Source organism: Hemicordylus capensis, chromosome 3, assembly GCF_027244095.1.
Source record: "Hemicordylus capensis ecotype Gifberg chromosome 3, rHemCap1.1.pri, whole genome shotgun sequence".
NCBI classification, from domain to species: domain Eukaryota; kingdom Metazoa; phylum Chordata; class Lepidosauria; order Squamata; family Cordylidae; genus Hemicordylus; species Hemicordylus capensis.
Genome location: NC_069659.1, coordinates 128,482,259 through 128,497,161, shown reverse-complemented (window position 1 = coordinate 128,497,161; position 14,903 = coordinate 128,482,259). Strand labels below are relative to the sequence as shown.

Genomic DNA, 14,903 nt, shown 5'->3' with positions numbered 1-14,903 from the left:
CAGTCAGGAAGAAAGGTACCTTGCTTGTGCATTTTAACCATTTTGCCTTGTTTGCCTGTCAACTACTGCAGTTTACATTCTAGATTTTGATTGGTTTAAACTTGAGCTGGAAACGTGCCCTGTTCTATCTCCCTACATGCCCGCTCCAACTAGACCCTCTTTAAAAGGTTTTTAAGTTAGTTTTGTCTCATAGGAGACTGGTGGCAGCTCTACCGGAGGATTTTTAAACAAACCTGGGGGAGGTCCAGGGCAAGCAACCCTCTGCCAGATCCCCACAGGTTCAAACATGTTTTACTTTTTAGGTTCAAGGACACAATCCAGAACAGTACTTTAGACACATGTAAGAGCTTTTAGGTGCACAACAGATTCAGAATTTGTTTAGTATTCTGACAGTAGACTCCCTTTGCTATTTCAGAAACTGCTGCTGAAACTCCCTCAGGCTTCAAGATTCAAAATGTTGCTCAAGTCCAAACTCCTGCTAAGCCAAGGCTAGAACTAGATACTTGGCAACCAACACTGAATTCCCAATGCAAGAATTACCTCATACATGCAAAGCAGGAGCAGAGTTGGAACATTTGTAAGGAAGAAGCAGTGGGCCGGAGGAGGGTGTTTAACCCTTCCTTCACACACCGGTTTCCCTCTGCAACTCCTATTTTCCTCAGCCTGGATCAGAGACTGGGTTGCATGATTAAGTGGAGTGAAGAGAGGGGTTGTAGAAGAAAGCAATATTTGTTAAAGCATCCTCTCACCACTCCTTGCAAATGCCTTCCTGCCCCTATGTTGCATATTGGAAGAAAACCCAAGATCAAGAACCCTACATTTTTCTACCAAGTGTCCTATTCTGCTCAGAGTCCTAAAGGCTAGCATCAAATTGTACAGCCAATATACATTCTTTTTGTGAACTGCCTAGAGACTCTGGAGTCAGGTGGTATACAAATAAAATAATAATACAGTAGAACAAATCTGCAAAAGCTTGCCAGTGTAGAGAGAGATACCGTTAGATTCTGAAGCAGCATTTTATAACAGCAGCTTACCTTTCCCCAAATTTGTTTCCCCTCCCACAAACATGTTCACAAAATTGAAACTCCAGCATAACCTCAACATACCAAGTGATAGACCAGTCAAGCCCAGGATGCACTCTGCTGGCGACATCACATCCCACCAAATAATTGACAAGAAGCCTGTTCATGGAAATAAATTAACTTCTTTGTTGTTTTCAGTTTAGCACGTTTTCTTTAAAATATTCTTATTTTATAGCTCAGGTATAAAATGAGAATATTAAGGCTGATAGAAAAAAAGAATACAATATTGGTGAAAAGATTCACACTTACCTAACCCCTATATGAAGCGTGCAAGCTTCTGCATTGCTCTATTGTAGGTGTGATATCACCAGCAAAGTGCATACTGAGGACCTGCAGGAAAAACAAAAATTGAAACTATCAATTGAAGTTATGGGCCTGTTGATATGCCTTTCAGAACAAACTGAGGGAGACATTCAGCTACCTTTACTTAACAGGTGCCCATATAGAATCATATAATATCAGAGTTGAAAGGGACCCTTTGAGGTCCTCTAATTGAGCTCCCTGTTTGGTGCAGGAAAATTCTAGCGCATTCCTGAGAGATGGCTGTCAAGCCTCTGTCTAAACACTTCCCACAAAGGAAAGCCCACCACTGTGTGATACACTTTCAAACCCATTTGGGAAATCCCTCCTAATGTATAATCTAAACCTGCTTCATTGTATTTTCAGCCTATTGGCTCTAGTCCTGCCTCCAGAAGAAAGAACACAAGTTTGTTGGGTCTTCTGTAAAACAACACTTCAGATAACAACACTTCAAACAACACCTGCACCAAAGCATCCTTAGAATGTGTACATCTGGCATAACGATGAAGGCTTTATCCCACTCTTCCTCCAAAGAGCCCAGAGTGGTGTACATAGTTATGTTTATCCTCACAACCACCATGTGAGGTAGGTTAGGCTGAGAGAGAAGTGACTGGCCTGGAGTCATCCAGTGAGTTTCATGGCTGACTGGGGATTTTAACTGGGGTCTTCCTGATCCTAGTCCAGCACTCTAGCCATAAATTTAAAACCTGTGCTCCTACAGTATAGATGCTAGATATGGTACTGGTCACACCATTCCTTGGTATTTACTTGGCCACAAACACCAGTCTCTTCCCATACCAAACCTACAGACTGAATGAGCAAACATTTAACCAAACATTAACAGAAAATTTACAATGGTCACTGGGAACAGATCTAGTCTCCAGGCCCCAATTTGGCCATCCTTTTGTTATATCAGGAGTCCACAACTTTGGCCCTCCTGCAGATGTTGACAGATGTACAACCCCCTTAATCCCCATTAGCCATTGTAGCTGGGGATGAAGGGTTTTGTAGTTGAAAAACAGCTGGAGGACCAGAGTTATGAAGTCCTGTCTTAAGTAATGCAGGAAATACAGGCAGAAATAATTAGATGCAATTTCTTATTAAATGTTAACCAAGTACAATATTAGGACATGTCTACACTAGAATCAGAAACTAGTATTTAATTGTGGTGGTTTCTGTAACAGTATGTTGTACGGTCACCCCTCACCAACCATGCACTTCCCAATCATGGTTTTGAGTACCTGTGACTGGGAAATTGTGGCAGGTTTCACCAACTGTGACCCGAATATCCGTAGTTTGGTGAGGGGTTTTTTGTTTTTTTAATTGGGGGCAGGTTTCATGATTTTCGGGAATCAGAGTCATTTTCAAGGGTCCCCTTCACTCTTCTTACTCATTCCTGGTGATTTTCCCCCATGTTGTACTGTATTTTATGGTCCTTTCGTGACTGCAATTCCCCTAACCCTTGTTTGCCATTGATTTTAATGGCTCTCCAACCGTTTTCCTGGAATGGAACCCTTGCGGCTGGCGAGGGACGATGAGTTTAGAAGAGGAACAGCAAGTGAAGGGCTGGAGTGAATAGTTCAGAAGATTTAGAGAAAGACCATGCAGTACACCTATACTAGCTGCAGAAGTATTATATAAATAAAGAACAAGAGTTAAATTAATCTAGTTGGTTTTTTGAGTCTGAAATATGGTGCAAGTGGACAGTTTCCTCATGAGGTCCTTTTCTCTGCTAGAGATATGAATCTCCTCAAAATTGGCACAAAGTTACAATTCTTAGATTCATACCATGCTAATTTTTTTGCTAATTCAACAATGGAGGCATCATAAAAGTTTAACAGCAACACAGCATCTCCATTTAATAAAACAAAAAAGCCAAGCAAAGTAACACAAACTATTGAGAGCTGATGTCCAAGTAATTATTTTAAAGGATAAGTACATGTATTATGTCGTTCAGCATTTCCCCAACCATTTTCTGCCTGAGGTTCACATTTTAAAAGGAAAAAAAGATTTGGCACACACACACCCTCAGTACAGACACACAGACTCCCAGCGACAAAGCTGATGCACAATTTTTGTTTGCATTGTGTCAGAAAGGACGAGACTCTCCCAATCCATTAAGGGGTAAATCATGTACAAAAGCAGAGAGTTTAAATCCCCCTATTTTGGGAGCCAACTCAGAGGACCAGTATGGCGCACTGACCAGTGTTCTGTCACATTGGTTGGGAAGTTATATTGCTCTAGTTGCCACATTTCCTTATCAAACAATAATTAGATAATATGACAATAATTTGAGATTGAGTCAAAACAAATTCTATCACTGTTTTTACTCATCAACTAACATTGCATCAAATAGTGATGGTTATGCTAATTTCAAGGCAAAAAGTGAGTGCATTTGCACAATCAATGTACCGACAGAGATCAGGGAGCTATAAGTAACCAAGGGCCTCTTACAGAGAAACACTATCATAGTGCAAGCAAAGTCTTCATGCATGGAAAGAGCATGCATTATCAATGTATCAAGCATACATGCCCCATTTCACAAAAACACCCCCCACCCCTGAAAAAGATTTGTGCATTCATCACATATTAGCTAGTGTGGTGTGGTGGTTAGAGTGCTGGACTAGGACCGGGGAGAACAGAGTTCAAATCCCCATTCAGCCATGATACTAGCTGGGTGACTCTGGGCCAGTCACTTCTCTCTCAGCCTAATCTACTTCACAGGGTTGTTGTAAGGAGAAACTTAAGTATGTAGTACACCGCTCTGGGCTCCTTGGAGGAAGAGCGGAATATAAATGTAAAATAAATGAATAAATGATGTGCATGTGGTTCTAACATAGAAGTAATACTCCTAAGGGAAATTGCTAACTGCTATTTTAAGTAGCAGTTAATAAACCTGACTGCAAGATTATCTATACATGTCTTTCAGGTAAATTGGCCCAAAAAAATGCCCTTTTCTACTTCATAATTGTTTTCCAGCACTTTCCTTTTAAACCTAGCCACACACTGCTGCACCACACTCTTCTATACTTGCCACACCTGCACTACTAATTTAGAAGGAAACTGTGGTAAAGGGAAGGGCTGGTGCCTAGTATGACACTGGCTTCCTAAACATGGAAATGCTTCAGTAATTTAGGTTACACGTGGCAGAAAAGCCACGGGCCACACTGGAGCCCATTTACTTATTCATTTTAATTTTGTCCTGTTTTGTATTTTTAACCAAAATGAGGAACTAAGCATTACCTTCTAAATAGGATATGGAAGAGAAAATAACTAAATTCAAGTTAAGTTAAGATTGTGTAAGTGTGCTACACACACACACACACCCCAGAAGGCAAGCTGGTAGCCTTCCATCTCCCAGTGCTTAAGCCTTCCTCCCATAACTAGTTCTGTGTCTCTCCCCCTTCAAATCCCTCCTCAAGACTCACCTTTTCTGTGAAGTCTTTGACTTAATTCTTCATCTTCAACTGAAGCAAAGCCTATACACATACAAAAGCACCACAAATTTCACCTCCAGCAAATCCTGGCATCTCCTGGCCCTCTGTTGTCTCCTTCACTATCCATGTAGGCTACAAAGCTATTTTAATTGCTTTTATTGTGTTTTATTTCTACTGTGATTTAAGCTGTTGTACACCACCTCAAGATTTATATGCAAGGTGGTTTATAAATATAATAGGAAAGATACATAATAAAATAAGCTTCTTGGGGCAATATTCTGTGTTCTGCTTCTGTCATTTTCAAGTGCCACATACAGTAATGCCACTATGTAAACAAAATAGAAAGGTCTCACTTTAAAAAAAAAAATCTAACAATAGTAACCAGCATCCTGACTAATGAAGCACTGGTACTTCTGAAAAGTTCAATTAGTTCAAAGCTCACTTAGTCCTCAAGGATGTGTTTCTGGGGTGACAGAGGGCTTTTGTGGGCAAGGAAAGGTTGTTTGATCCCCCTCAACACACTCACTCACTCTATAGCCAGGGCTACATTGGTCCTGAACTCTCCAGAAGCACCAGTGCTTTCCCATTGCACTGATGCTTTGTCAGTCAGAATGTCAGCCACTGCCAATTATCTCAGTTGTACAAATACAGAGTTTGGAAACCAGAAACTCGTTTCCTCAGCATGAAGTTTTAGATGTTAGCGTAAAAGTTTCCAGAGATACTAGCTGTGCTAGTCCATGACAGCAAAAAATAAGCAAGTGTTAGATTAACAAACTTATTGAAGTATAAGTGGATTTTAGGCCATAAACGCTTATGTTTCAAATAATGTATTCGTCTCTAAGGTGATACAAGACTTTGGTTTTAGATTTTATATTTACAAATCATCTTATTTATGTATTTTCCTATGTGAACCCCTTTGAGAACTTTGGTTGAAGAGCAGTATATCAATCTTCATAGTAGTACAAATGGACCCAAAAAGGGGGCTTTCCAGTGTTTTAATAACACACAAGCTTAAGAGATACTGCCTATAATTTATTTTATTTATTTAACAAATGTATTGACCACCTGACTTCCGTAGACTGGAGGCAGTTTACATAAATTAAAACAAAACAATGAAAACAAGAGGGGGGGAAAGGTGAAACAGACACACACACTCACATTCAAAACTAAAAGCCTGTCAAAATAAGTTTTCAAAAGCTTCTTAAAGGACAGAAGGGAGGTGGCATTACAAATCTCAGGAGGCAGGGTGTTCCATAAGGAGGGAGCTGCAACAGAGAAGGCCCTCCCACGAACCTGGGCCCCATGTACCTTCACTGGGCCCGGGACTCTGAGAAGGCCCACCTGAGACGACCTCACAGGGTGGGTAAAAGTTGGACGGGAGAGGAGGTTCTGAAGGTACACAGGCACCAAACCCTGAAGGGTTTTATAGGTGATAATAAGCACTTTGAATTGGACCCAGAAGCAAACTGGCAACCAATGCAGTGACCACAACAAAGGTGAAACATGGTCATATTTTCTGCTGCCCATAAGCAGCCAGGGTGTGGCATTTTGGGCCAGCTGAAGCTTCCGAGTCTTCTTCGAAGGGAACCCCAGATAGAGCCCAGTGCAACTGTCCAACTGAGAGGTGACACGGGCATGAGTCACGGTGGCCAGGGCCTGCCAGTCTAGTTAAGGCCACAGCTGGCACACCAGACAAAGTTGGGCAAAGGCTCCCCTGGCCACTGCTTCCACCTTCTGTTCCAGCAGGAGCTGTGAGTCCAGGATGACCCCCAAATCGTGAGCCTGCTCTTTCAAGTGGAGCACGACCCCATCAAAGGAAACATTCGAAACCAGAACCTGGCCAGATCGAGAACTAAACAAGAGCAACTCGGTCTTGGAGGAATTAAGCCTGAGCTTGTTTTGGCCCATCCAAACCCTTACAGCCTCCTGACACTGGGTCAACACATTCATGGCATCCCCAGATCGGCCCGGGGTGGCAATGTACAATTGTGTACCATCAGCATACTGATGATAACTCACCCCAAACCGATGAATGACCTCACCCAACAGCTTCATATAGACGTTAAAAAGCAAGGGAGCGAGGACAGAGCCCTGCAGCACTCCACAAGAGAGAGGCCATGGGCTAGAGCACCCATCTCCAATGCAAACTGTCTGAAACTGTCCACTAAGGTAGGAACGGAGCCAGCACAAAACTGTGCCCCCGATTCCAACACCCGCAGATGATCCAGAAGGATGCCATGGTTGATGGAATCAAGAGCCGCTGAGAGACTTAATAGAACCAAGAAAGGCACACTCCTCTCATCGAGGGTCCACTAGAGGTCATCCACCAGAGCAATCAATGCCGTTTCCATGCTATGCCATGGCCTAAACCCCGACTGAAAAGGGTCAAGGAAGTCCACTTCATCTAGGATTCTCTGTAGTTGAGCAGCAATGACTCAAAAAGGGAAGGTTGGAGATAGGTCTAAAATTATTTAATATATCTGGGTCTAGGGAAGAAGACTTCAGGAGAAGGTGGACCACTGCTTCTTTCAAAGCTAGAGGAACCTCTCCCTCTCTCCCTCAGTGATGAATTTACTAGCTCCTGGACCCAGGATCTCTCTCTCTCTCTCTCTCTCTCTCTCTCTCTCTCTCTCTCTCTCTCACACACACACACACACACACACTCCACCCCACCCACCCAGCTGGCCGAACAAATCAACCAGGAGGGGCAAGGGACAAGTGAACAAGATGCTGAACTCACCATATAGTGAGTTGGGCATATATGTCACCCATGAAACTTCAAGACACTAAGAAGTATCTTTCCAGAGTTTTCATTCACTTTGTTTGTATACTAGGCTTCTTTATATTATAGACTAGCGCCTGGTTCTAAAATATTAACGTTCCTTAAGAACTGACACAAGCAGCAGTTCTAGAGAAGTCAACATGGCAGACCATCCAAGACAATAAGTATGGCAATATTTCTCATAATCGGACATTACTTATGAAAGTTGAAACCATGTAAAGTACCCTTCTCCAAAATCCAAAAGACTGCAAATGTACAATTGTTACTCTAAAAACAGACATTTGTCTCAATTTATATGTTTTCATTTGCGCATTCAGGATGCTTACAACCAGGGTGGCTTACAACATTCAGTGACAACTGCACAGCAATGCAGCAGGGAGCAAATGACTAAGGAAGTTGTCATAGGTTGAGAAGCCTCAGCAGAGAAAACTGCATAGTTTCCCAAGCATTTGACTTTCAGGAAATCATTCAACAGACATTGTGGGGGAAATCAGTTGCCTTTTCTTCATGTAAACACTCATCAGTGCTTCCTTAGCAGAACAAACAGCTGCACCATGGAATTTTAAGCAGTTTGCCCAGTTATATAGAAAGAGGTTTTTTCCTTCTTATTAGCAAAACAAACCAAATACATTGGCAGCACAACACTAACAGACCCTGAGTTTTAAAATGCTTTGTCTGAACAGAATTTGAATAATGTTTGTAAGAACGGTTTGACATCCAAGGATAATATGGACCAATATAAGACTGTGTGCTGTTGTAGATTCACATGCAGTCCTCTGCACCAACCATTAATCAAATCTGGCGAGTAGCAAGTTGATAACTCTCAGTTCTCTGCCATGTCCAACAGTGAAAACATATACTTTTACTTTATCATGAAACTCCTTTAAAGGATTTGCTGTGCTTGTTTCATTGCCTAATCACTCCCAACAACTCAGAGTTCATTGTGTAACCTTTCCTGGTGCCTAGCTCCACTACAATCGGGTAGGTGCCAGGAAGCATCAACTGTCAAAGATAGCCAAGGCAAAAGGACATGCACACAGCTAGCCAACAACCAGCTTCCAGGGGGACAACATGAATGTTTAAAGAGATTTGTTTTCATTCAGTATGGAGTTCAGACTAGTCAAGTGGGATGTATTTCAAGGTAACAGGATGCCCCTTCTGTATACAGCAAAAGTAAGGAATGTGGTGGGTGATCTGTAAATAGCACATGACAGAATCTCACTGTCAGACTATAATTCAAATATTTACTGTCATGTACCCTAGGGGGTACAACTTCTGCACCACCCTACACATTACTAGTTCAAATCATCAAGCAACGTTCTAATAATAAGGCTTGAAGATTTCCCCAGAGAACAGTTTGAAAATGTCATAACAATAGATCACCATTAAGAAAATTACATAGCTGCCACCAAGTATATGTGACAGGAAAATCTAGTTCATATTCCTACTATCTCATTACGTAAAAAGCAACCAACATTCACACATTTGCCCCATCATGATCCAAAACAAGCCTCCAAGCTACAGGATGCAATTATATAACATGAATTTTAGAGAGCTATATTACAGCTGTCTGCACATAAAAAGGCAGCAGATGATGCTCCTAGCAGTTTAACCTTTTGCTTCTCATTAGTTTTGTCTGCTAGGAGCACCAACACAAAAACACCAGAGCCTCCCCCCACCCCATGAGGTTGCTCATTCTTCTCCAAAAGGGAATGAACCGCAGAGAGTAGAAGTACAAATGAATACATATTCATAAAGTCAGAGTGCAGATAACCACTGGATCTTGGAAAAGTGGTACCAACAGGAGCCATATGCATGAACTCATAGAAGGCAAGATAAAAAGAGGGGAAATAGAAAGTAGCGTCATATTTCCTAGCAAAGATACTGAGTGAAAGATAAATGACCAAGTAAACTGAGCTAATATTTAACCTTCCCTTCCTCCCCTAAAAAAAAAAAAAAAAAATCCCTCCTGACCTCTTACAGCATCTCACACACAAAGAAAAACATTTGCTCAGATACAAAACAAGCATTAGTTTGTCCCCGTCTTGGGTCTGGCTCTTTTTGGGCATATTCACTGCTCTCACCCACCCATTTAGAAACCAGTGCAATACTTCCTCCCCTGAAGGGGCCAACATAATTAACAAATAGCCTTGAAATCCATAAGTCTTCATAAATAAACAGAACTATGCAGAAGGCATCACATTAAAAATGTTGTTGTGCACCACCCAGAGCCGCTGTATAGGGCGATATAAAAATGTAATTAATAAATAATAAAAACAAAAACGGTTTGTCATCATATGTGAATCGTTTGGTGAAGGAGCCAGGGAAAGAGGAGCGAAAGTGCCCCTAGAAGAACGGGAAACACCCCACACAAGTGCCCACGCTCTTCTTGTTATGTGAGAAGAAAAGCAAACGTATAACAGCATCCTTGACCCCCACCAGCAAATCACACGCACCCCTTCTTTTGCTCCTGCCTGCGGGGCAGAAAGGACCGTCGTCGCCGCTCGCGTCTGAGACTCACCATAAATCATAGCCAGGCCGGTCTCATGGAGGAAACGCACCCGGCGGTGCTTGAAGAGCCAGATGGTGAGGATGGTGAGGGTGAGCAGGAGAATGAACGTCAGGAGACTCACGCTGTCCTGCCGGTGACTCTTCTCTGCTTCTTTCTCCGTGGCAATCTCCTCCATGGCGCTGCTGCTCCGCTCCCCTGCGCACAACCGGGGCGCTTGAAGCAGCAGGAACAGCAGGAGCAAAGGATGCGGCATCATGAGCTCTTCTGGAGTACCGCTGGCGCCCGCCTCTGTCGCCCTTGCCTGCCCGCAGCAGCGCACCACGCTCCTAGCCTCTGCAATGCCCGGCCAGCTTCCGTTCTCTCTCTACTCGGCCAGCTCCTGCCTGCCTGCCAAGCCAGGAACAACTTCAGTGCGCAGGATCTCCAAACTCCACCCCCTTCACGGGTTTTCTCCAACATATAGGCCCCGGCAACCAAATACGTTTGCCGGTGGCCGTGCTGTTTTTCAGCTTCTTAAAGGCACAAGGTAGCCGCTCTGCGTCACCTCATTCCGGCTCCGGCACTGAAGCAAGCAAGATCTACACATGCAGAGGAACTAGGTGTTGGGATAGAGACTTGCTCCGACCCTAAGGGGGAAGATACCATCTTGAATCCTCCCCTAATTTTTTAAAACCTCTCTGCAAATAGAAAGCGAACACATCAGAGATAAAGGGTTTAGCTCAGCCCTTTCCATGCTGTGTTCGAGTGTGTGTGTTTTTTGTAAGGAGTTTTTTTTAATATGGAAAGAGCCGGGGAGCATTCAAAAATAAAATTCCTCCCTCAAAGGCCTTCGGGGGGGGGGGGGACTGAAGTGGTGCAGTCCATTTTGTCACTGCATTCTGCTGCATGTATAGACCAGGCCTGAGTGCGGAAAACACCTGGACAAAGTTATCAACCCTGTTATCCAATGGCTATCCAATCCTTGCAGTTGCTGTCCCGTCGCTCGCAGATTACAAACCCAGAAATGAAAGTGAGATCATGAAGTGGGCGGGGGGAGACTCTCATGGGATTGCCGTCAACTCCCATCCAGTGCTGGTCCAGCAACAAAAACCAACTGTGTTTTCCAAAAGAGTTGCACTCAGAGCTGCTGTTGTGATGGCGTGGCTGTGTGTGAATTGCAGAATCGTGAAGGCTCGAGTTCCTGTAACTCACGGGATCGCAATCATGCTATGCACACTTCACTGGAGAGTGTCACGGCATCGCAGACAGCAAACTTCCCGTACTGCCTTGCCAACCACGCCATTTAGGGGTATGAGCGCGTGCATCTCTCTCCCTCTCCTGCTACGAAGTTCCACTTTTCATTTCGACACAGGGCGGAGAAGTTCGTACTGTCCCGCCCCAAGATTTCAGTTACTGCTACAAATAGTATTTTTGTGTAGTATCACTCTAGCTCAGTGGGACTCGAAATAGCTGCTTCAGAGGGAAGTAGTCACTTGGCGGGGCGGATTTTCAGCGGGCAATCCGTGCGAGGCGAAATAGTTAGCCGCCTCTCCCCACGTACAGCGGCTCTGTAAGATCAGTGTCCTCCGCTCCGAAACACACGCGGTTGCTTCTTGCTTAATAAGAGGGACTTCCGGTTTGGGGCAAGTTTGTTTAACACGCCTCTCAAGCTTGGCTCGACCTTCCTCTGTACTACAGGGTTGCATTGCTTCCGCAGATATAACTGCGGGGAAGGGGGCAAGCAGGGGCGGTCCAAGAAACGTAGCATCTGTGGCTGAGTACTCCACATTCTCCGGCCATCGTCCAGAAGGCAGCAGCCGTGACATAAGGCGAGCACTGTCTGTCAGACTATGCCACCCAGCCAGGGCGTTCCTTGCTCAAGTTGTGGAGAAAGTAGAGCTGCAGCCCAGTGCCTCAGGGAGGAGTAAACGACCAGCATGCCCCAGTGAGCCGAGTAAAGGTGGGGACAATGAAGGGGCTGGGAGGCTGGCATGTCACTGACTGTCTATCACTGAATGGCTTAACATTATTTGAATACTTTAAACATCACTAAATGGAAATTTACGTGTATGTGCTAACATTATTACATCAAATTGAGAAACTTCAAGTTATTACCTGCTTACATGTTTGTTTCCTTATGTCCTCTCCTTTTAGTCCCTTGACATTTTCTATTAACAACTGGAATAATTAATTCCTTAGAGGCTATTTTCTAGCAGCATTTCCCAAAGAGAATGTATAATGTTTATCATATATTCTTCAAAGTAAAGTAACATCCAGCAAAATTATTCATTTATGTATTGGAAAGGTTCTGTTCTACATTTATGTTTAAGATTACATACAATGTACAGCCCAACTCCATGCATGTTTATTTGGAAGTAAATCTACCTACAAAGATTAGAATTGTTAAGACAATGGTTTTTCCCGTGACACTCTATGGATGCAAAAGCTGGGCTTTGAAGAAGCATTGATGCTTTTGAACTTTGGTGCTGGAGAAGACTTTTGAGGATACCATGGACAGCCAGGAAAACAAAACAAATGGTTCCTAGAACAAATCAATCCAGAAATTTCATTTGAGGCACAAATGACCAGGCTCAAACTATCATACTTTGGACACATTATGTGAAGATCCAGCTCCCTTAAGAAGTCCATAATGCTGGGAAAAGTTGAAGGAAAGAGAAGAAGAGGACGACCAGCAGCAAGGTGGATGGACTGGATTACGACAGCAATGAGTGCACCACTGAGAGACCTTAAAGGCCAAGTTGAAGACAGATCATCCTGGAGAGAATCTATGTGGTCGCTAAGAGTCAACACCAACTTGACAACACTTAATCAATCAATCAACTCCCAGGTAAGTGTGTTTACAACCTTAATAGCTAAAAACCTTAATGGCCAAAAATGCCATTAAATTCAGGGTTAAGACCTAAAGTTAAGACAACATATAGTCCAATGATCCTATTCAGACTCAACATGCACAAGAGAGCCAGCGTGGTGTAGTGGTTAGAGTGCTCGACTAGGACTGGGGAGACCCAGGTTCAAATTCCCATTCAGCCATGAAACTTGTGGGGAGACATGATAGAGGTCTATAAAATCATGCATGGTGTGGAGAGAGAGAAATTATTTTCCCTCTCACACAATACTAGAACCAGGGGTCACTCCATGAAATTGATTGCCAGGAGGTCTAGGACCAACAAATGGAAGTACTTTTTCACACAACGCGTGATCCACTTGTGGAACTCTCTGCCATAGGATGTGGTGACAGCCAACAACCTGGATGGCTTTAAGAGGGGTTTGGATGACTTCATGGAGGTCTATCAATGGCTACTAGTCGGAGGGCTGTGGGCCACCTCCAGCCTCAAAGGCAGGATGCCTCTAAGTACCAGTTGCAGGGGAGTAATGGCATGAGAGAGGGCACGCCCTCAGCTCCTGTCTGTGGCTTCCAGCGGCATCTGGTGGGACACTGTACGAAACAGGATGCTGGACTAGATGGGCCTTGGGCCTGATCCAGCAGGGCTGTTCTTATGTTCAATGGGTGACTCTGGGCCCGTCACTTCTCTCTCAGCCTAACCTACTTCACAGGGTTGTTGTGAGGAGAAACTTAACTATGTACACCACTCTCAGAGGCACTCTGGACTCCTTGGAGGAAGAGCAGAATATAAGTGTAAAAATAAAAAGATTAGATTGTGCATCCTTCAGATCAATAGGCCCAGTGTGTATCCTTCAAATCAGTATGCCTAGCTCTGCAGAAGAAGTGCTAAACAGATAAGAAATGCAAAAGTTAGCAGTTTCTGGCCTCAGTGGCTAGTGTACTAGATGCAATTCTGCGCATGAAATAATAAAAGGAATTTGGGATTCTCAAACACGGGTTCCCAGATGTTGTTGGACTACAACCCATCATCCGCATCTACAATGGCTAATGTTGGAAGTTGTAGTCCAACAACATCCGGGGACCCAAGTTGCTCACACCTGCCATAAACCATTTTTATTCAGACTACATTTATAGCTTGATCCTATTGTTTTGTGTTCTCCACTTCCCCAGTACTTAGCATAAGATGGCTTCATGTGTTCACAGCATTTACCTAGCTTTGAATGTTCAATGAGAAGTATTAAACTGAACTGAAATATTATAGTAGGAATACAAAATTAATGTAGATTGTTTAAAAATTACTGGAACTTTGAATATGAATATTAAACCTTTGCCAGGATTATATGTGAATATGAGACATAATCAAATGGCAGACAATTTTTTTAATAGAGTCACCCATAATCCTTGATGAGATCCTGGAAAATGCAGTAAAAAGAGTTAGTCTAAACCTGCAGCCTCTTACTCAAAAGGTGAAAGAAGTGCGCCAATAATACAACAGTTATTGGGCAAGACCTAATCTGAGATGGGGTTTACTAGAACTAGGCCATGGTGCTTTGAATCTTAGTACTCATAGTACAGGCGAATTCAATAAGACCGTGCCTCTGAGCATATTCAGGGTGCTTTTTCTTTTACACTGAGTAGTCACAAAGATCCTCCCCGCTCAAAAAAGGATGAGAGCGTTCAGAGCGAAATACCGCAATTTAAGCATCTCTCGTTGCAGAAATTCACTTTCACATCCCGCTTCTTGAAATGAATTGCTGCAAAGTACGACGGTCCGATCTGCGAGGAGCCTCTCTTCCTTTCTGTAAACATAGTTTATCTCCGCCTCCTCCTGGGACAGGATGGAAGGGGAGGTGAAGGAGTGGTTGAGGATTCGCTGGCGAAGTTGATTGACGGAAACGTTTCTAGATATGCCAAGCTGCTATTGGTGACAGGTCCTTGATTGGGG

General features: G+C 43.5%; 1 protein-coding gene across 4 annotated transcripts in view; it reads right to left on the bottom strand.

Moving 5' to 3' along the window:
* SLC9A7 (solute carrier family 9 member A7) overlaps nucleotides 1-14,867 on the bottom strand; it is a 76,719-nt gene extending 61,852 nt beyond the window's left edge. Inside the window, exons 1-2 of one of the 4 annotated variants that reach the window (XM_053306822.1) lie at nucleotides 10,123-10,256; nucleotides 1,332-1,412 (exon numbers count right to left, since the gene is read on the bottom strand). Coding sequence is in view for 3 of the 4 variants with exons in the window: in XM_053306819.1 (XP_053162794.1) it covers nucleotides 10,123-10,369 (247 nt within the window). In the remaining variant the exon portion in view is untranslated. Of the gene's footprint in view, nucleotides 1-1,331; nucleotides 1,413-10,122; nucleotides 10,710-14,649 lie in introns of those variants that run through there. The other 3 variants (XM_053306821.1, XM_053306819.1, XM_053306820.1) reach the window with 3 other exon arrangements.
* Nucleotides 14,868-14,903: the final 36 nt, after the last annotated feature.